This window comes from Colletotrichum abscissum, assembly GCF_030869225.1.
Source record: "Colletotrichum abscissum strain IMI 504890 chromosome Unknown Scaffold_2.1, whole genome shotgun sequence".
In the NCBI taxonomy this organism is placed as follows: domain Eukaryota; kingdom Fungi; phylum Ascomycota; class Sordariomycetes; order Glomerellales; family Glomerellaceae; genus Colletotrichum; species Colletotrichum abscissum.
This window is the reverse complement of record NW_026850098.1, coordinates 1,340,792-1,360,923: the sequence shown is the minus strand read 5'-3', so window position 1 is coordinate 1,360,923 and position 20,132 is coordinate 1,340,792. Positions and strand designations below refer to the sequence as shown.

General features: G+C 54.7%; 8 protein-coding genes across 8 annotated transcripts; 2 read left to right on the top strand and 6 right to left on the bottom strand.

Annotated features, from left to right (window-relative positions):
- Positions 1-345: 345 nt before the first annotated feature.
- Positions 346-2,254, bottom strand: CABS01_01135 (uncharacterized protein; the record flags this gene model as incomplete). The annotated part of the gene is made up of 4 exons (XM_060534515.1): positions 346-501; positions 554-1,156; positions 1,210-1,590; positions 1,667-2,254. 4 exons carry the CDS (start codon positions 2,252-2,254, stop codon positions 346-348), a joined length of 1,728 nt encoding a protein of 575 aa, XP_060401593.1.
- A 750-nt stretch (positions 2,255-3,004) lies between these two features.
- Positions 3,005-5,503, bottom strand: CABS01_01134 (WD domain-containing protein; the record flags this gene model as incomplete). Its single annotated transcript, XM_060534514.1, has 4 exons — positions 3,005-4,130; positions 4,213-4,985; positions 5,043-5,228; positions 5,462-5,503. 4 exons carry the CDS (start codon positions 5,501-5,503, stop codon positions 3,005-3,007), a joined length of 2,127 nt encoding a protein of 708 aa, XP_060401592.1.
- A 1,435-nt stretch (positions 5,504-6,938) lies between these two features.
- Positions 6,939-7,538, top strand: CABS01_01133 (mediator complex protein; the record flags this gene model as incomplete). Its single annotated transcript, XM_060534513.1, has 1 exon — positions 6,939-7,538. One exon carries the CDS (start codon positions 6,939-6,941, stop codon positions 7,536-7,538), a length of 600 nt encoding a protein of 199 aa, XP_060401591.1.
- Positions 7,539-8,395: 857 nt separating this feature from the next.
- On the bottom strand, positions 8,396-11,672 carry CABS01_01132 (peptidase family M28; the record flags this gene model as incomplete). The annotated part of the gene is made up of 4 exons (XM_060534512.1): positions 8,396-9,995; positions 10,050-10,958; positions 11,008-11,280; positions 11,344-11,672. The coding sequence occupies 4 exons, from the start codon at positions 11,670-11,672 to the stop codon at positions 8,396-8,398; spliced, it is 3,111 nt and encodes a 1,036-aa protein (XP_060401590.1).
- Positions 11,673-12,164: 492 nt separating this feature from the next.
- On the top strand, positions 12,165-12,284 carry CABS01_01131 (uncharacterized protein; the record flags this gene model as incomplete). Its single annotated transcript, XM_060534511.1, has 1 exon — positions 12,165-12,284. The coding sequence occupies one exon, from the start codon at positions 12,165-12,167 to the stop codon at positions 12,282-12,284; it is 120 nt and encodes a 39-aa protein (XP_060401589.1).
- Positions 12,285-13,026: 742 nt separating this feature from the next.
- Positions 13,027-15,235, bottom strand: CABS01_01130 (zinc knuckle; the record flags this gene model as incomplete). Its single annotated transcript, XM_060534510.1, has 6 exons — positions 13,027-13,683; positions 13,736-14,053; positions 14,118-14,341; positions 14,533-14,750; positions 14,811-15,021; positions 15,082-15,235. 6 exons carry the CDS (start codon positions 15,233-15,235, stop codon positions 13,027-13,029), a joined length of 1,782 nt encoding a protein of 593 aa, XP_060401588.1.
- A 775-nt stretch (positions 15,236-16,010) lies between these two features.
- Positions 16,011-17,077, bottom strand: CABS01_01129 (glutathione S-transferase; the record flags this gene model as incomplete). The annotated part of the gene is made up of 5 exons (XM_060534509.1): positions 16,011-16,393; positions 16,453-16,472; positions 16,525-16,562; positions 16,619-16,807; positions 16,898-17,077. 5 exons carry the CDS (start codon positions 17,075-17,077, stop codon positions 16,011-16,013), a joined length of 810 nt encoding a protein of 269 aa, XP_060401587.1.
- Positions 17,078-18,232: 1,155 nt separating this feature from the next.
- On the bottom strand, positions 18,233-19,126 carry CABS01_01128 (uncharacterized protein; the record flags this gene model as incomplete). The annotated part of the gene is made up of 1 exon (XM_060534508.1): positions 18,233-19,126. The coding sequence occupies one exon, from the start codon at positions 19,124-19,126 to the stop codon at positions 18,233-18,235; it is 894 nt and encodes a 297-aa protein (XP_060401586.1).
- Positions 19,127-20,132: the final 1,006 nt, after the last annotated feature.

Sequence of the window (20,132 nt, the reverse complement as noted above, 5' to 3'; positions counted from 1 at the left end):
TATAGCTGGCGAGAAAAGAAGCTTGTACGATGCACAGAGCCGGATCATTGTATAAAAAGTGAGATTTCACGGAGACCCGCCGAGAGGGCGATCATAAGCGTGGTCAGAGGAGGAGGTGGATTACGGGAGCCCCTTATACCCCCCATGGGGTTTCTTCTACTGTCAGATATGTACAACAACCACAACCACTACAACCAAGAAAGGATAGGCTCCACAATGTGCACTTATTGCCCACACTTGATTCACTCGTCACTCGTCCCAGTGCGCCGTGGGGTCGAAGAAGAAACCGCTGCTGTGATGCGTAGGTATAATGTAGTGAATCAGCGGACGCCGTGCCTCGGGCTTCTAGTCAGAGTCGTCGTTGATGGTGGCACGAGCCCTGTCAATGGCCGTGTTGCCGGGCGGTTTGCCCGAGGGCTGGATGACGGGCGGCCGGTAAAAGACCGTCTCGTCGTCCTCGGCATCCAGCTGCATGAGGAACGTCTCCCACTTCTCAATCAACTGTCAAGCGTCAGCCTCAATCCCACCTCATGTATGTCGCGGATTGTCTTACCTCTTTTTGTGCCTCTACCGCGCTCTCCAAGAAGGTCTCAACGCCGCTCTTGAAGTCCTCCACCTTTTCTCTCTCAAAGCGGTCAAGCTCCGCCCTCATCAACCGACCCATATCCTCAAATAGGAGCCTAGCCTGGTGCACCTTTCTCTCCACGTCGCCGACCTCCGCGCTAACCTGGTTCAGCCTGTCCTGCTGGCTCTTGCCTTGCCGCAGGAGCTTGTCCTGGGAAGCCTTCTTCTTCTGCAGTTCTGACTCGGCAGAGTGCCACGAGTGGAACGCCTTTTGTCGCTGGCTGAACGCCTGCTTAACTGACCCAATCAGGCGAATGTACTCCTCGATAATGATGCCAAAGGTCAAAACATCCTGCTGGGCCTGACGGTCGTAGACATCGCGGATCGTCAGCTGCAGCTCGGACAGCGCATCCAGCGGGCCCGACAACGAGGGCGAAAGCTCAACCGTAGACAGAGCGTGCAGAGACGCCGAAAAGTCTCCAGCGGCCTCGGCCATCATCTTGCGCTGGCCAACCATTGTCTCCATTGCCTTGAGCAACGCCTTGAGCTGGTTCTCGAGCGCATCGAGGTAGACCTTGCGGTCATGGAACCACTGTCGTCCTCTGTCAGTATACAGTCCTCCTGGTAATCCCAGCGCACACTCACGTCATCTTGCTCGACAAACTTGCTGCTGCCACCGACGTTAATACCCAGACTGCCGAGGACACCCTTGCTTTCTCCAGGAATCGGCTCCCTCCGCTCCTTGTGCTTGACGTCGACGTTGAATGATTCGCTCTCGAGGAACAGCTTCAGGTCGGCATCGTGCTGTAGGGTAGGGTGCGCAGCAGTCTTGTTCACCATCTTCTCCAAAGCGGCGCGACGTCCTTCAACAAAGTTACTCTCGAAGCGACCGACAGCCTGCTTATCCGGCGGCGGCGGCACAACAACACCGGGGTTGTTTCCGTGCAGCGTATTGTACAGCCAAAGGAAGTCACGGTATCTGCGCTTCACCTCGAACTCGGGCTGCTTGTATGCCTTTGAGGAGGTCTGTCGATTCCATCATGATCAGCGCGGGCTCCTCTCCCCCAATCCCCGCTTCACCAATGGAAGAGCTTCATCTTACCTTGGTCCTGACAGAGTAGACGATATGCGAGCTGGTCAAGTCTCCAACCTTGTGCGGATCGCCCACCGTGATCTGGAAGCTCGGCTTGCTAGCCTGCTCGACGCTGACGCTAGGCTGAGTATGCGTCCGCACCGGGCTAGGATGCGCAGCCTGAACGGGCGGCGGCTGCCTCGGGCCAGACGGACGGTCGTAATCGTCCTCGTCGATGTGATGAGGGTCGGAAGGTCCGGCGCGGCGGCCCTGCTGGGGCGGCATCGAGGTGCGGATCACCATCTGCTCCTTCTGCGGCGGCACGGGCGGAGCATCCTGGCCGGCTTCGGCGCCATTGTCTGCGGCGGCGGGAGCGCCCAGAGGACCCAGAGGACCGAGGGGATCGTCGACGGCTTCGAGGCGGGTAGGTTGGGCGGAAACGAGGCGACGAACAGGTCCGGAGCGTGAAGGGCGAGGTGCGGATGCCGTGCTGGGTGCGTCTGACTTGGCCGCGGGCTGCGACGACGTCGACTCTTCGCTTTGGGAGGGCTGCTGTTGGGTCGAGGGCTCGGAGGTGGGTTGCGAATCGCCCCATGGCGACTCTTCGAGGGGATCCATCCTTTCGTTTGCTCGATGCGCCAGTGGCTATGGTAATCTCGTTAGAATGAAATCGGGTTAGATGACGGGCCTGTAGAGTACCACGGAAAGCGGGCGATGGTTGGGGTGGTGAATTGAGGTGAGGTGGGATGTGGTCTGGCAAAAGGCAAGGCAGCACAGTGAGGTGAGGTACATCCAAGGCACGGCCGGTTCTGGTTGTGTCTGACTGACGGAGGCTCAATGCGAAAGGTGCACAGCTGCTCCGCACTACCTGATTCGCTGAGGCCCGTTGGAAGCTTCAGCCACTCGACCTCGATTGGGACCCCAGAGCCCATCGAGGCCCCTGTAGCCTGTAGGTACCTACCCGGCCTGCCCCAGGAGCGCCGCACTCGAGGTACCTAGCGGTTGCGGTTAACGTCACTGTTCCTGTCTCGACTGACGCCGGGCAATGGCGGTGCTAATGTACGAAGTACCTTACCGAGACATGCCACGAACAAAGATACAATTCAAAGGGAAGCGTTCACATGCATTTTACTTAAACCACGGGCAAATTGGCTTTACAGCCTTCCCAATTGACTAAAGGTATCTACTACATTGATGATTTACACAAACCAGTAACCAGGCGATTTTGCTGTCCCAGACCAGGATTACCTCGCCCAAGTCACATTTTGTCGACTACCGTGACCCCAACGCCAAACTCAAGATGAAGACAGTCTGATTCTTTCCCTCTAGAAAATCCCGTTCCGCAGTGAGAAGAGATGCATGTTGCGCTTAACGGTCGGGATCATAGCAGCCACCAGACACAATTAGGTTCATGCGGGTGAACTGTACCTTCATGACGGGCGTCTTCTTGGTCGGGAATGCGCTGATCTGGTCGGGCGTAATCATAACCTCCTTGCCCTTCTTCTTTCCGCCACTGGGAGCACTAGATCCACTGCCAGTCGCTCCCTGACCGCTAGCAGTCGGGCGATCCGTCTGTCCGCTGGCCGCAACGATGGTGTCGCCTCCCTCTTGAGCAGGCGCCGCTCCTTGCTGCTGCTGAGCCGCCTTGTGGCCCTCGGCAGGGAGCTCGACATCCCACACACGGACAGTGCCGTCTTGGCCGCCAGAGACGAGAACGTTGGACTCGACGCTGAAGCTCATGGACCAAATACCGCCTTTACCGTGGCCGCGGGAGCGCTTGATGCGGAGGCCCTTCTGGATGTCCCAGAGGAAGATATTGCCACTGCAATCACCCGTGGCCAAGATTCTGCCATTGGGCGCGACCTCGATGGTGGAGATGTAGTCCGTGTGACCGGTGAAGACACGCACGCACTGGCCGGTGATGACAGACCACATGCGGACCGACTTGTCCGTCTCGTCGGAAGCCGAGAACACGTATGTTCCGTTCGGGTGCCAGGCCACAGCCGAGATGCTGGAATCGTGACCGACGAGAATGCGCTGCGCGGATGCGTGATCCTGCATCCAGACGCGAACAGTCTTGTCCCAGCCGCCAGTCAAGAAGTAGTGACCGAAAGGACCCCACTCGGCTCTCAACACCGGACCATCGTGGCCCTTGTAGACGCAGACGCAGGCCCAGACATCCAGCGACCACACTCGAACGGTGCCGTCCGCAGAACAAGACAGCAGCAGCTTGGAGCTCGTCTCGATAGGAGACTCGCCCTTGCCCTCCTCGCCGAATGGCGCATGCTCGAGCTTGGCAATGGCATCGGAGAAGGAAACTGAGTACACTTGAGCTGAGTGACCGATAAGCTTGCGGTTGTTGAACTTGTAGTCCTTCTCGTCATTGCGCTTCGACTTGAGAGGCTTGCCCTCAAGATGCCACACTCGGATGTAGGAATCCGTGGTGCCAATAGCAACCATTTCGTGATCCTTGGAGAAGTCCATGCATGAGACACTATATCAAACTGTTAGTCAAATTCACTGGATAAGAACGTACTACTTGCCTTCCTAAAGTGTTGTGGAAAGTGAACATGCACGCGCTCACAGGAACGCCGACGCCACCGGTACGTCCGTCAATCTTGAAGCGATCACGGTTCTCTCTGACCTTCTGCATCTCCATGACAACGTCTCTGGCGCGAGATGGAGGCAAAGGCAGGTCAGCTCTTGTGGGGCCGTCGGCGCTCTCCTCACGCTTGATCTTGCGATCGAACTCGTCTACCAAAGTAGCACGGCCATCGGGCGGGGGGTTGAGCGCATCCTCATCCTGGAGCTCGGCCCTGACATCGTCGCGGAGGTCCTCTTCCATGGGCAGAGGACCCAGCTTGAGGGGCACCGTCTTGTCCAAGAGGTCCCTGTTTGAAATGCCGGTGAAGACTCCAGGGATACCCTCTTGCAGATCCACCTCGTCAATGTCGAGGTTCTGAGATCGGCGGTAAATCGCCTCGAAGCTGAAAGGCTCGATGGGGCCACGGGCCGTTGAATCCAACTGGCAGAAGGTCGAAAGAATGTACAGGATAACGGCGCCGCCATTGTCCCGCTCGCGCTCGAGGAAGTGGAAGAGGTTACCACTGATGTGCTGGTTGAGCGGAACGCGGTACTTGTTCTCTCTGTACAACTTGGTGGTAGGGTTTTCCTTGGCATGCAGAGCCAGTGTAATGGTGGAGAAGGTCTTCAGGTCATCGGAGTGGACATTCTCAAAGTACGACTTGAGGTTGTTGAGGATGATCTTGGCTTCCTCAGAGTAGTTCTGAGTGACGAGCTCGAGCCAGGAGTAGACGAAGACAGGCCAGAGAAGCTTGTTCAACTCGAACTGTAGAAGGTTAGAAATAATGAAAGGCCAGAATCAGATGGGCTACTAGAGGCTTACCTTGTAGATGTCGAGGTTGTTCTCGACCCACTCACGGAGCAAGTTGAAAGCCTTCAAGTACTTCTTAGGGCCCAAATCATCAACCTTATTGTGAATGGGTCTGCCGTCAGGACCCAAGTGCGAAGACTCTTGGCGAAAGATGGTTTCAGTACGAGTGTATCCTCGCTTCAGGAGATAGTCTGTGACCTAGAAACTGTCAGCGATGTCGGGGAAAGCGTTGAAAAGGCAAGTCTGCGCGATCGTACTTTCGCTGTCTTCGCAGTCTCTATATCTTCTGGAAGTAGAGGAGGAAGGAGAGAGGATGAAGAGATAGAAATAGAGAAATCATGCTCAACATAAGGAATGGGAGACAAGGAGGGTGTTGGTAGAGAGGCGGTCCTCTTCCACGAGAATCCAGAAGCCACGCCGCAGTGACCTACCATCTCAACCTTGGACACTCTCTCTTGAAGGTGACTGGCCATTGTCTTCAAACTCCTGGACGTTGATGATATTTTGACGTGAAAGAATAATAAAGACGCATTGGAAGGTGTATGAGTTGAACGATGATGGTGAAAGGTGATGGATGAGGAAAAGGCAAGCAGAACCAAACACACAAAGAAATGTGAACTGGCAACTACCCATGAGATGGGTTTTGTTTCTGCAATTCTTGCGGGAGATGGAAGAAGCAATTGCTGTCCTTCTGTCCCCCTCCCTCGAAGGAATACACGATCCTCACCCGCCGATCTCATCTCTCACGGTTCCAACAGCACTTGCCATCACCACCAGCCGTCGACCGCCACGGTCACCACACTCGCAGCAACCGAACGATCGAACAACCCTTCCTCCCCATATAGACGCATGGGAACCACAGAAAAGACACCAAACTGACAACTGGAATCCCAACTTACAATCTGATTCAGATTCTGATTCGACATGGGCGCAGTAGCCGGCGCCGGCGCAGGCGCAGGCGTAGCCGTCGCAGGGGGCGGGATCGGCGTCTGGCTAGTCGGGATAGTAGGAGCAGGAATAGGCGTCACCGTCGCCGGTACCGTCGACGCAGCTTGTTGTTGCTGCTGCTGCTGCTGCTGCTGAGGCTGTTGTGAAAAGGATCCCGACGCGCCTGTGCCTGCTGCGCCTGCTGCTGCCGCTGCTGGTGCGCCCGGGGTGGTGCTAGCACCTGGTTGAGCCGGGGTTCCCGACATTTTTTACAGAACGATTTTGACAGTGTTGGAACGCGCGCAGTTGGTGTAGATGAAAATTCCTGGTTTCGATGTGGCGATGCGCCTTTCACGTCTCTCGGCGCATTAGTCGTGAACCGGGCGGGTGAGACGTGATCGTGAGTCGTCGAGCTAAGGTCGGGTATCCGTGGCGGAAACCGAGGCCGTAATCTCCAGGTTTCTAATGAGCGTGTTTCTCTGAGGAGACGTTGACTATCAGCAGGTAGTGCTGCAGATGCGAAGTTCCGACTTTTGATGATAAAGTTCGATGAGATGTCGTCGAAAGTCGCGTCCGGCCCCGATGAAATGAGGCTCCTTCATCCCCTGCAAGGCTGCAAAGGAAAGGACGTGAGGTCAAGGTTGGCGGCGGAAAATATCTGGAGAGGATGGCGCTAAGCCTTTCTCGGCATAGTGTATGCCTCTTCGCTCTCAGTCATTGGAAGAGAGCTTCGACCTTCCCCGGTGGTCGGACCCACCGTTTTTTCAACTCAGACGCGACCTCTTGGAGCTCACCTGTGAGCTCGAGCACTCACCCGCTGAATCTCACTCACCACCTCAACCTCTCATCTCACGAACTACTTTACACTCATCAAGAACCACGATCCACCCATAATATTGTCCTCTTCCCAACTCCTCAAACTCATCAATCGCACACGTCTGTTCTCCCTATAAAATCTGAAATTAGCTCTCAAACGCAACAATGGCAGACACAGCAATGACAACAGACGCCCCAAACGAACTCTTCACCCTCCAAGAACGAATCCAACAACTCTGCGAAATCGACACCCAAATAGTCTCCCTAATGTCCCACACCTCATCCGCCCTCTCCGCCCTCGGCGCACCCCCAAAGTCCTCCCCATCATCAGACCCCTCAAACCCATCCGCTCCTCCCCCCCAACCATCCTCCTCCTCCTCCTCCTCCCAAACCCAAACCTTCAAAACCTCAATGGACGCTCTCCTCTCCACCCTGCACACAGTAGACGTCCACATGAAGCGCCAAATCCTCGCCCTCGAAGAAGCCTCCATCATCAAGCTCCGCAACGACGCCGATCCCAAAACCCGACAACCCGTCATGAACGAGGACGCCAAAATCGTCGCCCGACCCTCCCTCGAGCCCAACGGCGTCGGCACCATTGGTAACCTCGACGTCGGGTGGCTCAATAGCCGCAACAACAAGGTCGAGCGCGACATGGAGGCCGAGTTGTGGGCCAAGATGAGGGAGCTGCTGGAGCGGTATCACGCCAAGGAGGTGGCCGAAGGAGCTGGTGGTGGTATCAAGGATGAGAGGATGCAGGAGTGATGGAAAAGCTGGCAGTTTAGTAGAAGCAAGCCTGGGAAATGTCTGGATGGCTCGGTGATGGAAGTCTGTCTCATTTACTTCATACCAAAGTGGTATTGGAACGAGAAGAAGAGCCTAATACCAGGCGCACTCTTGCCAGCAGACTTGCGCGGGAGACCAACAATTGATACCCTATTACATTAAATCGTTTGCAGTTCTTGGGATGGATGGAAGGCATCAAAAGGGGCAAAAAAGCAAAAGCTCAGGTACCCAGTCCGTAAATCGAACTGGGCCCCTACGAAATCCTCCATCCGTTGACTTCTCGAGATTTCATACCAAGTTCTGTACTAACGGACCAGGGCGTTATACCGCTCGACCATGAGGATCGAGAGGGCTTGGTTGAAGGAAGGTCGACCTCAATCTGAATGTAAGGCAAGCTACTCGACGCAGGTCCTGAATCCGCAGACCCGGCATAGTCAATACTCGAGGAATACGCACACATACCTAACTTCCGCAACATGGCCGAAAACGATTCGACCCCGTATGCTTGAATGACAGGGGCGTTTCCTGAATGATACTTCAAATTGATACCTATTACGCGTGCTTTCGTTACCCGTCCGCAGCCTAGCCACCAGTGATTATGCTGTACCCCCATGATCGCATGCTAACGTGAAAGATGCCTCTCGAAACGCCATCCAATGAACAAAATTCCAGTTGCCGACCGCCATGAAGAAAAGCACTATTCCAGCTTTCCATCGGTTCATGGCCTCTCATGTATCGCTCTAGCCATGAACCCGCGCGTCCTCCCCTACAACCCCACGAAACAAAGTGAAATTAAACTTCACCAAGTTGACAGTGAAATGAGTTTCAATATCTGCTTAGGCCTTGAAGCGCTTGTATGCCTTGACCAGGCCTACGTCTTGCTTTGTGACGGCGATCCAGTCAGGGGCATATTGTAAAGCTTCGTCCAAGGCAGGGATTGTCCCGCGAACGTTGGCATCACTCCAAGAGCACGAGATCGTTCCGCTGAATCCTGTAGACTTTCGAACCCGGCGAATCCGAAGTTCCTCGTGCTCCTTGGGAGTCTCCTTGTGAACTGACTCCGCGGGCTTAGCCGCCGAGGGCTTGGCAGCTGGTTTGACGTCAATCGTCCATGGGATAGACGAGTCCCTCCGCCAAAGCGTGATGCCGTTAATGCCCCCTTCAGTAGGTGTGCTGAAGAGGGAGTCGATACCGGCGCCCTCCCGAACGTCAAACGTCACAGCGTCGTCGAAATTGAGAACGCACTGCTTTGACTCTGGGGCATCAATGCAAAGCTCATACTCATTGGTCGAGTTCGAGTAAGTGATGTTAACAGTCACGAGATGTGCGTATGGATCCTTGGAAGACACGAGTCCGGAAGACGAGGTGCTCTTAAGCTCAGGCAGTCTGGGCAACACTGCAGATCCATCAAATCGACAATCAGATAGCAAGCCAGCTGATGGAGTGCAAATAACTTCCCGGCCTGCCGCAGATGGCAACTCGTTGATCATTTTGCGGGCGTACTTTTGCAGGCCGAGAATCGAAACTGAAGAGTTTCCATTATCCAGGTCCAAGTGCTGAATGAACTTGACCTTGTAGCGGTTGTTCGCGGAGAACGGGAAGGCGGCAAGGTTGTAGATGAGACTGACGAGGAAAATGAATAACAGGGCCAACGGCACGTAGGAGCTCGTCCTGTGGATGAATGGAGTAAGAGGCAAAGAAATCATGATACTGAAGACGGCAATCGCGGTATAGAGAAGCAAAGGGTCCACACCATCGGCGCCAATGGACTGCATGGCCGAGGTGATGAACAGAGCCACTTGGAGGAAGACGATGATGGTGATCGGAGCGAGCAGAAGGAGTTGGAAGAACCAGGTCCAAGATGGGAGCTTCGCTGACCACGGTTGTTCTTTCTCATAGGGTTGCTTCTCTCTTGTTTCCTTAGTCTCCTCGTCGTCGTCATCTGGGTTGGACATGATGGCAGAGAGCGAGCGTCGGTAGGTTGTTGCGAATGTCGTGCGTATTGTGCCATTATTTCCACTGCCATTGTCGCCACTCCTAAGCGGCGTTGTTTCCGTGGGCTCTTCAGTGGTGCCCTCCTCGTGCGGACTCGGAGAAATCAAAGCATCAGAATTGGGAACCTCGGATATGTTATCCCTAGACTGCTGATCGTCGTGAGCCGTCTCTGCGTAGGCTCGCTTGCTCGGGAGCGCGAAAAGGTCGCAGAGAGTGATGAGCGTCGCAACAAAGACGGCGGAATGGAAGAACGCAAAGAGATATCCCGAAGCAATCTGGAATCGGTCGGCGGCGGTCGTAACAGCAACGAGGATAGCCCAGCTCAAGATGAAGAGCCAAATGTGGGCATAACCGCGTTGAAGAGCGCTCGGCCTGACGGCGTTGGCGCCGCGCGAGATTGTCCAGAATACGAGAAAGAACACAGACAAAGTCATTGCCCAGCTGTTAGTGTAAAGCATCAGCTTGGAAACGTACAATGGAGTTGACTTGACTTACACTGCATAAGGACTGCTGGAAACAATCTCAGGGTTCAGTCTTCGAACCAGGAGGGCAGAAAGGACGGTGATCGCGCCCGAGAAAATAAGGGCCAAGGGGAAACGGAAAAAACCCTTCCAACCGCCAAGAGGGACCGATTCGTCGTCAATGTCTATCTTGACCTTCCTCGAGAAGAAGTAGTACTTGTCCTGCCTCGACAGGATGTAGGTGACGAGGACCAAAATCAGGGGAGACACAATGAGCAGGGTCAATGTCCACGCGAAGAGGCCACGAAGCTCAAGAGTGGCGAATCCCTTGCCAAACATGTCGAACCAAACGCCCTCTGTTCCGGAACCGCTTGAAACCTTCTTCTTGTCTCCGTCATTGCGCTTACCGGTGAAGGAGCCCGAAGTCTGCTGAAGCGAATCAACAGCAGCCAAGCCGTTGGAAAGCATGTGCCAAAGGCTCTCTTGCGAGGCATGTCGGGTATCGTCTTGGTTAGTGTGGTACCGCGCTCTAGGTCGGTAGAATGCGATATCGAGGCCGCGCTGGCCAAAGTTCTCGACCCACACCTTGTAATCCGTTTCGCTCTTAATCGCTCGAAGCTTGAAGCCGTCTGCAGCAACAACGGATCCAAAGGGATGAGGAGCGTTGGCGTAAGCCTTGGATACCTCCAAGTCAGTGGTTCTGAAGAGGATGGCTCGCCCTCCCGCGCCGGCACCCTCGAGATTCACGAATGAGGTTGTGAAGTAGTAGAGAGGGCTGTAGTGGTAGGCTCTGGCTCCGTACAGGCCATCCTCTTCGCCGTTGTTGAGCAATAGTACGATTCCACGCTTGGGCTGCTGGCCAGGAGAAGTGAAGTAGTTGAGCATTTGAAGAACGCTTACACAACCCATGCCGTCGTCAGTGGCTCCATAGCCGGTGGAGACTCTGTTCGTCTGTCAGCATGAAGGCCTGGCACAGCAAAGATACCACTTACGAGTCGTAATGAGCATTGACGAGAACGCCGCCCTGGCCAATGTTGCCACGCTTGCCCTTCCACCATTCACCATCTTCGTCTTCTGTGCCGCGGATGTATACAAGCTTGTTTGTGCCCTCAAAGTAGGTTGCATGGGCCGAAGTACCAGGTTGACCGAGTGGGCCAGAGGTGCCAGCATAGGTCACGTTTGAGATTATGTCGTCGAAGACCGTTACGAGGGGGCCAGTCGAAGCACGCTCAACGGCATCTTCGCGTGGAAGTGCTGGTGTGCCACTGCAGCAACCTCTAGTCAGCACGTTTTCTCGGCACAAGAACGAATACACGGAATTTACTCACTGGGCGTCCTGAGGCCAGACAACGCCACCTGCATGCTTTTCCTTGGAATAATCGACTCCATTGCGTTGCAAGATCTCATCGATCCGGGTCAAGAGGTATGCGCCCACCTCATCGTTGGCACGGCTGTTGTACGGGTGGTAGTTCTTGGTGATGTGCGTCAAGTCCTGCCATGCCTCGGTTACATTGACGCCAGTGTAAGGATTGTGGCTAGGAACAGACGGCACGGATTCGTGAATCCAGACAAGGGGAACGAGGAAGGCCGCGTAGACGACAATCAGCCAGAAGGTGACCGGACCTGTCGTGAACCCGAATGGGTTCTTGGCAGCCATTGCTACCGAATGTTGCTGGGATTGCCCGATGGAATACTCCTGACCGCGTCGCTGAAAGCTTCGCAATGTAGCTGATACGGTCTCGAGTCCTGCCAGACGATGCGAAGAGGCTACGAAGCTCCGAGTCTTCCAGCTTTGGCCTCGGAGGAAAGGCTGCGGAGATGGCCGGAGCCTGCTCGGTAGAGGGGTTGCGTGAACGAACCCTCGGAAGCTCAGATAAGGCAAAGCGATAGATAATTGCGACTAGGTAGTGTTACAGGGCATATAGGCGCAAGCAATGGATGGGCCTGGGAAACCCTTGCGAAACAACGATAGCAGTCGATCAGCGGGGAAAACGAACGGGTCACGGAGGAAGCTGACGAGAAATGGCTAAAGGCGAATAAAGGCAACGGAGCAAAGTTGTCAGCCGACAGAAGGGAAGTTCTGCAGGTGGGATGAAGGACGAAGGAGGCTGGAGGTGGAAACGCCGCGCTCAGGGTGTGGGAAGGCGTCATGCCAGATCTGGGACAGACACTGGACGCACCTTCCTGGCCTGGGATGATGTGCAGTGGGCCGGAGCTGGCTGCTGCTGCTGCTGCTGCTGCTGTTAGGTACTGCTGTACGGTATCTTAGGTGGCCCAAGCTCCCATGTTCTGTTCTAGAGCGCCAACGGCGGCCTCCATTCGAGCCTCAGGTAGCCCACCCACCCACCCACTTCACATGCAAGGCGAATGTCATCGATGCGGGGAACTTATGCAACCTCGCCCAGAAAACTTGCGACTGGCTCTCTTCAGTCTTGGCCCGTTGAAATTTGATTGGACTTGGAGTGGTGTTGGACATCAAGATATCGTAGCGCCACGATACAGAGTTTCGGTGACAGCTTGGGTGGCTAGTCATCTTGAACTCTCTACTCTTTCTGCCTCTCCAGCACTCGGATCCGACTCCGATACAGCGCTTTGAACTTTCAAGTGTGTCGCAAATAACTTCACGTGGACAGGCTAGATTTCCTCAATTGGGATGAACTTCATCTTTTGGCTATAAAACAAACGCACCGATGCATAAAATAAGCCTATGGATTAGTGTCCACTAGAATTCCCGTTCCCGTTCTATCGTACAATTTGCTTTCTTGTGTCCGCTGTTTTGTTGATTCTGCTTTTTTGCGTTAAGTGCTTGCTGCCCACACTGGGGTCTTCAAATACTCAGGAGAGAGAAAACACGTTGATGCGTAGGTGCGAACACTTGTCCAACCCTGGAAGTCATGATATGAATCCTTGGTTGTTAGTTGAGCGTTAGTTGTCAACGTAGTCGGTGTGCAGATGCAAGCTTAGCATCAAAGTTAGTCGTCTGATCTACCTCCTAGCTCCCTCAAACCACTTCAGGCACCAGGGGGAGGTGGGGGAGGTTGGTCGCTGGGAGGCGGAGGAGGAGCATTGTCCGAGGGAGGCGGGGGAGGGGCGCCTCCGGCATACTGCTGGATGAGTGCGTTGAGGCCACCAGCCAGACCTGGAGGAGCTCCAAGACCAGGAGCACCAGGAGGCGGCGGAGGGGCGCCAGATGGCGGTGCGGCCATGCCAGGAGGAGCACCGTATCCCGGGTATCCACCATAGCCACCGTAGCCGTTCTGGGTTCCGGGAGGCTGATGCCAGGGAGCGGCACCGGGAGCAGCGCCAGCAGATTGACCACCGTAGCCACCTTGGCCGCCACCGCCATAGTGGTCACCGCCACCATAGCCGCCGTGGCCGCCTCCGTGGCCGCCTCCGTGGTCATCACGACGGTTGCGATCGCGAGCCCAAGGTGCAGGACCACCGCCGCCGCCGCCACCACCGTCACGGTCGCGGTCACCACGATCGCGATCATCGCGTGAGTCGTTGTTACGGCTGCGCCAAGGAGCAGGTCCGCCGGTAGGGCCACGCTGCCAGGGCTTCGCATCACCGCCGCTGGGTCCGTTGTTATTGTAGGAACCAGGGCCGGCTTCGATGCGTGCAGGTGCAGCGCCACCGGCTGAGCCGCCGCCGAGTTCTTGCATGAGTTGCTATCGCAAAGTCAGTATTGGGGTTGTGGATAAGGAATGCAGAAAAACGTACCTCGTACTCGCGGTCGACAGCGTCTCCGCCTTCAATGCGGCCAGCCGAGTCAGTTCTGCCGGCGCCGTCATTGCGCCAGCTGGCACCCTTCTGTCTGTCGGGACAATCTCTAGCCATGTGTCCAGCGTTGCCACAGACGCGGCAGATGATGCTGGCAGTGTAGTTCTGGCGCTCGGGACAGTCGTACTTGCGATGGCCGATCTGGCCACAGTTCTGGCAAGCCTGGTTCTCGTCGTCACGGAGGGTACCGTTGAGGGCAGCAAGCTCACGAAGCTGGTTGCGCTTGAGCTCGTTCTGTCCTTCGGGAATGGAGGCGGCCTAGCAAAAGAGATATTAGCATTCGCTACCAATCGTCATTGAAAAGGGGGGAGGGGGAACTTACGGTTTCAATGACGTTGTGAATGAGTTTCTTGGCCTTATTGACCTTCTCCTCTGTATCGGCCATAATGAGACAGTGAAGATCCTCCTCCTGGTTGCTGGCGTGAGCTGCGTCCGAACGGCCTTTGCCCTCCTTGACTGAGCCCTTGCCGCGAATGGCAATCTTGGCGCCGGATTCTCCCTCCATCTTCTTCAAAGTGTTGCCACGGGGTCCGATAAGTAAGCCGACTTTACGACGAGAGCTAAGCGTTAGTGTCTGTATCAAAAGGGTGAAGCAAGTTATATGACGGTCCCAGTCTCCAAACAAGGCCAGGTCTGACAAGACACCTGGAGGATGCATGACAAGCTTGGCCAGAGTCCAGGCAGGGAACAAGGGAAACAAGAAATTTTGGTTAGGGTTAGAGGGTTAGCAATCATACTGAAGTTAATTTCTGGGTAATCGTTAACAGGCACGTAGACCTTCTCTTGGGTCTTGGTGGGCCTGCGGTAGTCCTGTGGCGGGTGGTAGTTAGGGATAGTCTTCATGGCCTTTTCGATGAGCTTGTGGCGCTCGTCTTCGAGGCGCTTGCGGTATCGGTACTCGCGCGTGTTGATACGGCGACCGTGGTTATCGTACTGGGGAGCAGGAGAGGGTGATCTGTAGACAGTGGCAGTTAGCGAGGTGCTGCGCATTGCTGGACACGTGTGGACAACGTACCTGTCTCCATCCGCGGGAACGACGTCGTCAATGCGAAGCTTCTGGCTAATTTCCGTAATACGGAGATGAAGGGTGTAAGCCTCCAACTGCTCGCCGGTCATGTTCGCCGTGATGGCCGTCGTCAAGCCCATCAATCCGGCAGCCTTGTTTTCGGACGCGTCGCCCCAACGGTTTCTCTTCTTTCTGCGGCGAGGGCCATCGGCATCGGTACCTGGAAGCGACGTTAGCATCTGCTATAGTAGGAGGAACATGATGCAATGCGAAGACTTACGAGGCTCTGGGCTGCGACCGCGCTTCAGCTCTCCGTTGCCATTGCTGGGGGGAGCTTCCTGGAACTCCTCCTCACCACCATCATCGCCGCCAAACCGGCGCTTTCCCAAAGGGATGTTGTTGGAACCCGTGATTCCCTGGTTTCTCCACGACATTTTGACTGATGCGCGATGGCAAGCAAGCTGTCAGTCAGAGGGAATAGGGTGGTGTGATGGTGATTATGGATTTCGATGGTTGAGGGAAGGGAACTTTTATATGGAACCGTTGCAATAGTATGGGAGGGCCCTCACTGAACAGGAATCTTTCAGCCTGGCGCCTTCTGTCCTCCAGCTAAGGGGCGAGAGCCAATTGGCCCGAATTTTTGGGCGCCACCGAGGCGGGCCCGATGAGGAAGCTCGATAGGTGCACGTGACAGCCTAAGTCCGATTCCACAGACACGGACCGAGAAGAGGACTAGCGCCAACGGTCGGTCGAACCTTCGTCTCAAAAGCACAATGAACAGAAAAAGAAAAGGGCAACTGGAACAAAACTCCAACCAACGAAGCTTGCAACCCATCCCAAACACCGTATTTTGATGATGTTTGACTTGCACCAGCGGCAATGTTTCAAAATTGTCAAAAATGTGATCAGTGGGAGGCTTGAACTCCCGGCCTTGGCATTACACAACATTTTATATGAAATATTAGTACCACGCTCTAACCAACTGAGCTAACCGACCCGATTGGACTCATTTGAGCTTGAATGCAATGCTGGTCTCCAGACTCATGAAGGTCGCGGTTCCGGCGCGACTCGCAGTTGTGCGTTGTTCTGCAACGATATCCTTCATTAGTCAGTAGAAACCAACATGCTCATAGTTAGAAATCCAATGGTTTTCTTTTTTAGTCTGAATTATTTGTTCATCGGTACTTTTCACGGCCCGTTCCCTTGAGCTCACTTCTTGGCAGCATCATCCTTCATCCCCTGCTGAATCCACGCAGCAGCCCCCTTGGCCTTCTCGTCGAGCTCCTCATCCGTCATCTTGAAGTGGTCCAGCGCCGTGTGCTTGGACGGCACGTGGCGGCCCTGCTCGAAGCCGGGCCTCTCCACCAGCTTGAACAGCCACGCCTTGAGCGCGGGGAACTCGTCCAGGTCGATACCAGCCCACTTGCTCGCCGCCACCCAGCCCCAGCTGGCGATGTCGGCAATAGTCACGCGGTCACCGACGAGGTAGCCGCTGGGGTTCGCCGCGAGCGCTGTGTCCATGGTGCGGTACAGACGGCGGGTCTCGTTGGTGTAACGGTCGATGCCGTACTGGATCTTCTCGGGTGCGTAGCCTGTGCGAGAGTCAATTTATGAACAAAAGAACACGGAAGCAATTGAGGAGTTGGCGCACGCTTAAAGTGGTTGGCTTGTCTGAATACTCATTAGCTCGCCGTCATCTCATCAGAAGTGAGAGGCAACTTACCCCTGCATGGGACCAAGGCCACCCATCTGCCAGTGCAGCTACACCTCTTGCGTCAGCTTCACGGCACTCATGGTCATGTGTAAGTAGACCATACCCAGTTGTTCACCTCCCAGTACTCGCGCGAGCCATAAGGATAAGAGACCTTGTGGTCCTTGTCATAGCGGTCGACGAGGTACTGCAAAATACTTCCCGACTCAAACAGGCGGATGGTCTTGCCATCCTCAAACTTGTCGGTCAAGGCAGGGATACGTCCATTGGGGTTGATCTCCAGGAACCAGGGCTCCTGCACTCGTGCATCAGCATAATGGCCTCTAGAGGGGTTGAAAGTAGACCCTCAGGCTACTGAACAAATGGAGGTCTCTGAGATGCCAACCTTTTGAGTGTTCTTTGAGATGTCAATGGGCGTGACCTGGTACTCCAGGCCGAGCTCTTCGAGGAGAATGGACACCTTGATGCCGTTGGGGGTACCGGTGGTGTACAAGTGGATATCGGTCTTGGTCTTAGCAGCCATGTTGAAGATTTGTTTACTCAATTGTCCTAGCCGAGATGTCATATGCTTACGATGTAAGTGTTGAACGGAGGTTTTACGTGATGTCGCCGCGATGTGCAGAGAGTGAAGTTGTGTTTTGGGTCTAAATACTGAATACTAATCCACCTGCCACTGCGCTCGACGCCACTTGGGTGCATTTATACGAACCCCTCACTCTGTGAACGAGAGCTATGTAAGCTGCCATCATCTTAATAATCCAGGCGGGCGCCCCACACACGGTCCGTGGAAGCTGGCACGCTGGGCCACTGTCTGGCAGCTCTTGCCTGCGTATACCGTGGTACCGTGGCACGATTGCTTCCGTCAGAGTGACCCCTCCATTGCAATTTGCAGTAGAAAGGGCGCGGGGCTTTCACTTTTCTTTTGCTTAGAAATCACGACAGGGACTGTCTCCAGCCCACATGTCGTCACTTTCCCCGCGCCCGGTTGGTGTGCCGAAGTGTGGGGCCTCCGGTGCAGTTGCGACTGTCGACTCCAAGTCCGAAGTCCTTCCCAAAAGGTCCAACCTCTAATCACGGAATGACTAGGCACGTCGACCTCCTTCAAGGTACCAAACAGACCGTGGTGCCTTTCATTCATCAACGTGGCCCAGCAGAATCGATCAGGCATCTCCTCCGTACCTCAGCCCACAGACTTCGCTCAACCCCAGGATGCCTGTCTGCCTGCGCCCTATCATGACCAAAGCCGGCTGACGGGGACCCGGGCAGCCAAGCTCCGTGGTGCTATGAATCCCGTCGATAATGCTCAGCTACGGGACATGTATGGTTTTCGAAACCAAGTGAAGCTCACAGATTGGAGAACCGCAATCGCCGTGGGAACAGACTTTGCGGATAAATATGCTAAATTGGCCATCATGGGACCCAATATATGGCTAACTTCTTAAAATGGGCGGCATTTTCAGACATTCCCGTGTCAAAAGGTTGATGTCGCCATTGACCTTTTTAGGTCCAACTGGTAGATAAAGACGAAGATATCCTTCTACTAATATACAAGACTTTGCTCCTTTTTAGCGGCTTAAGCCGTAAGGTAGCAGACGCAACATCATTGAATGAAGGAAAAAACAACCCAGGCCACAGAACTCGGGATCACTTACAGGAAACAACACCAAAGACGCTAAAAGGGGCAAGCTACGGTGCAGTATCGTTGCTCTCCATACTGCATTTAGCTACGACCGCTCATTGAATGCTCCCATTCAGACAACATGGCAGAATAAGGGCCGAGTTCAACGCCACCTTCCTTATCTTGTTGGCGATACACATCCTCGAAGGTTGTAGGCGGTGGAGGAACCCATGGCTCTGGAGCGTCAACGTTGGGAGGAGGAACGCTCGACGTGATCATCTCGTCGAAGGCCTGGGCTTGCTCTTGTTGCGTGTTGTCGGACCCATCCATTTCGTCGAACAACAGGTCGATCTGCCCTTGTCCTATGGCGGCGGTCCCGAGATTGGCATTTACGAGCCAATCCAGGTCGCTCCAGTGGTCTGCACCCTGGGACTGGGCAGACTGGGGGGACTGGTGCTGGGACTGGGACAGGGTCTGAAGCTGAGACTGTGGTTGAGACTGTGGTTGAGACTGCTGCTGGGCCTGGAGCTGCTGGACCTGAAGTTGTTGTTGTTGCAGCTGCTGGTATTGCAGCAGTTGTTGTTGCAGGAGTTGCAGCAATTCATCTTCTTGTTGCTGTTGCTGCTGTTGCTGCTGCTGCTGTTGCTGTTGCTGCTGCTGCTGTTGCTGCTGCTGCTGTTGTTGCTGCTGCTGCTGCTGCTCTTTCTGCCGATGTTCGAGCTTTCTGTTCTTCCGGCGCTGCCCATCACGTTTGCGCTTCTTCTTATTTTCTTCAAGCTGCGACAGGGAGTACGAGCCCTTCCAGGTCTGCATTTGTCTACCCAGGCACTCGCAATGACCCTGCAGGGTGATGTTCATCCCCTGGAGAAATTCCCACCCTGCACCATTATGGGCAGGGACTTGCTGCGACGGCGTCAGACCCGGCATCAACTCGGGCGTCAGCTGCGACTGGTTGGGGGCCGAGGAAGCATCGGGAGCTTTAGTGGTGCCGTTCATGATGACAGTCTCGAGTGGTTTACACTGTCTTTCTAGGTCAGTTGTTTATTCACGTACGAACAGCGAGGCTAAGTTGTGGGAGAAGAGTGACAGGAGACAAGTCATGTTGGTACAAAAGCTATATTCACGAGGGACGTTATGGGTAAGGACATGGTATAAGAAGCTTACTAGGCGAGCGACGGAGAACGAAGTGCAAAAGCAGTTGTGCGTTGAGCTATTCTGGCTATTGAAGCTAATGCAGGTGAGGTCAGAGATGCTCTTCCGGGAGGTATAGTTGTATGGCCGACGAAGCTTACCAAAGTACTTGACAGGGCTTATCGAGGACGAAAGAACCAAGGCGAAAACCAAGCAAAGATTGACGATACACACGAAGAAGCGATGGATCCGCGAATAACGGAAACGAGTATGAAGAGGGAAGAAAGGTCGAGGTGTAGAGGCGGACGGGCAAAACGCGTTTTAAGGCCCAAGGGAATGCGAGGTAAAGCTCTTCAAAACTCTCCTCCCTCCCCCGATGCTGATCCAACTTTGTGGCTGACAGACGCGCGATTTAGAACGACACGACGCCCTCAGTCCTCTCAACTCATGAATCTTATCTCGCCCTGGGAAATCGAGATCGTGCACTGTGTAGAGCACCCCTTGGTTCTAGGACTCTCGTGGCTTCGCTTGTTGGAAGTGAGGCTCATACACAGTGCCGCCGCGTCTGGCACCGGTGTCAAACGCATTATACTTTCTACCGCCGCAGATGCGTGTAAGTACCTTGGTGTCAAAGACTACCTCTACTCTATGATATGGCGAGGTGAGAAATGATTTGGTAAAGAGCTACGATGGCGTGAGTCCTGCCGCGTATCGTAGAGGGCGCGTGCGGAGGAAGTCAGGCGACTGGCCTGCTTCACCTTTTGGAATAACAAGGCAATCTCCGAGCTGAGATCCGAATAAGCTCTAACAACAGTAGACAAAGTGACGGACTACGAGTAAGTCACCCCATCCTCACGACAAGCCCCCCTCT